General features: G+C 52.8%; 1 protein-coding gene across 1 annotated transcript; it reads right to left on the bottom strand.

The window, feature by feature from the left end:
• Window positions 1–422: 422 nt before the first annotated feature.
• Window positions 423–1,773, bottom strand: LOC142579237 (iripin-8-like). The gene has a single exon (XM_075689235.1). The coding sequence runs from the start codon at window positions 1,737–1,739 to the stop codon at window positions 540–542; it is 1,200 nt and encodes a 399-aa protein (XP_075545350.1). The 5' UTR covers window positions 1,740–1,773; the 3' UTR covers window positions 423–539.
• Between the last annotated feature and the right edge of the window lie 271 nt (window positions 1,774–2,044).

Genomic DNA, 2,044 nt, shown 5'->3' with positions numbered 1-2,044 from the left:
CGCTATATTTCAATATGGTTATGCGTTGTCGTTGGAGATAATTTTTTAGAAAGAAGGAGAGAGGGAGAGATAAGGGTTATCACTACACCTTACAATGTGTTGGTATTCACCATATCTTTCATGCTGGTGATGTTTCGCGCGTCCTTTAGTTCTTAATCGTGTCTGGCTTCCAAACGCTTCAGAAAGAGCGTTTTGCAAGCCTGAAAACACTCGGCTACGTAAGCTGACGGCTGCTAGGAATTTCGAACGAAAATAGAAGAAACTACGGATGCGAGAAGGGAGATGTCGAGCCTTATGTCATTGCTTTACGCACGTTGATACGGTTTCCAACTAATTTCCGTACTTATAAGGGAAAAAAAGAAGAAAATAAGAAAGCAAGGAATGGGCACTCTACAATCCCTAAGGAAAATAGACAGGAAATGTACTAAAAGGGCGCACTTTATTTGAAAGCTGCGTTTATTTACGTTGTAATATTAGTGGCACATTTCCATCACTCGAAAGTCCTGGTGTACCGGAGCGCGAAGGAAAGCCTTGGTGTATCAGAGCGTGTGAACCTCTCCGATGAAGAGAACCCGGTTGGTGTTCCTGTCCCTGATGTAGTAGAGAAAGGGGCGGTTCACGATGAACTCGATGGGTGGCGGTGGGCTGTAGAGACCCGAGAGGGGCACGAACGAGAGTCCAGTCACTGCGGTCGCAATGGTTCCTTCCTCGTTCACCTCGACGGCCGCCTTGTGCACAGCATCTGATATCCTCACTAGGACACTTTCGCTGATACCGCTGAAGTTGGCCGATCCGCCGAAGACAGAGCTCAAACCAAGGGCCTTCATCGCTGGCACCAAGCTGTAACGAAGGTTTATTTCAAACTTGGGCAGCTGGAGCTTGACCTCCCTAAAGATTAGCTTGCTGCCGACGTCTTCGAGCATGTCGAGCGACATGCCATCCCTGACTGCCGCGAGTCCAGTTGGGTTGTCCGGAAGCAGGACCACCATGCTGAACCTGTCTCCTTGGTATGGTATCTCCACGGCAGAGGCGTGATAGGCATCTACTCTTGTGTGCGGAAGACGCGTCCTGAGGTGCATCGCCGGTTTGCTCACTTCGTTGGTTCCAAGGTTAAAAAAAGGCTTGTCCACCGTCTCACGGGTGTTGAATGTGGTCGCCCAGGTGCCCTTGAAGTAGACGGCGTTCAGGATGAAGAGCACGATGTCCAGCGGCTCACCCTCTGGCAGGATACCGGAGATCTTGCCCCTGGTCTTTCCGCGCACCCACGCATTAACTTCTGCCGCTACCCTCGGACCGTCCCCGTGGAAGTCGGCAGACCTCACATCCGCATCAAAGATTTCGCGCAGCTGCTGTTTGTAGCTTTCCGATATGGGAAATCCCACCTGCGCTAGGACCATGTTGGCGACATCCAGAGTGACGTTGGGTGAGGTCGACAGTTCCAAGAGGTTCTTGTACGCTGCGAGCACTCTGTCTCGGCCGGTAAGACCGAGAGCGGTGTGGCCGAACACCGAATGCAGCTCGGCCTCCGAGTTTCCCCTGGCGCCGACGTAGGCCATACCGAACGCGGCGGAAATGCTGGTCGGCGAGAAGAATACATTTGACGAGGGCTGCTGGGCTGCGAGGTACTTCAGCAGGTTCACGCCAAACTGGTTGTGGGCCCTGGCGAGCAGCGTGTTGTCGTCGGTCTCGCAGTGGGCCACGGCGAGAACCGACGCGAGGAGGACAAATTTGGCGAGCATCGGGAGAGTTTTTGCAAATGCCTGGCCGTTGGCTGCGGAGACTCCTCTTTTTAAACTGACGCGTGGTGACCTCCATGTTCTTTTTTTTTTGCCGGGCGTATTTGTTTTTCTTGCGTGTCGCGACCACTAACGAAGATCTTGGATTGCACCGCTCGCGAGACACAACGCTCAACGCCCGCCGCCTCAAGTTTACGCGATTGCTTCTATCTTTGTCCGCGTTTCGTTTTTATCTCCGTCAGTGGCAACGAAAGAGAGCTTGGGTATAGGCTTGTGACTGATGGCGAGCGAAAGAGAGTGGGGGACGG

The sequence above is a fragment of the Dermacentor variabilis genome, chromosome 4, assembly GCF_050947875.1.
Source record: "Dermacentor variabilis isolate Ectoservices chromosome 4, ASM5094787v1, whole genome shotgun sequence".
Taxonomy (NCBI): domain Eukaryota; kingdom Metazoa; phylum Arthropoda; class Arachnida; order Ixodida; family Ixodidae; genus Dermacentor; species Dermacentor variabilis.
Note: the sequence above shows the minus strand (reverse complement) of the source record. Positions and strands in the feature narration are given on the sequence as shown.

Bases quoted from the DNA above. Each gene is read 5' to 3' on its own strand.
- LOC142579237 (XM_075689235.1), bottom strand. From the start codon at position 1,739: ATGCTCGCCAAATTTGTCCTCCTCGCGTCGGTTCTCGCCGTGGCCCAC.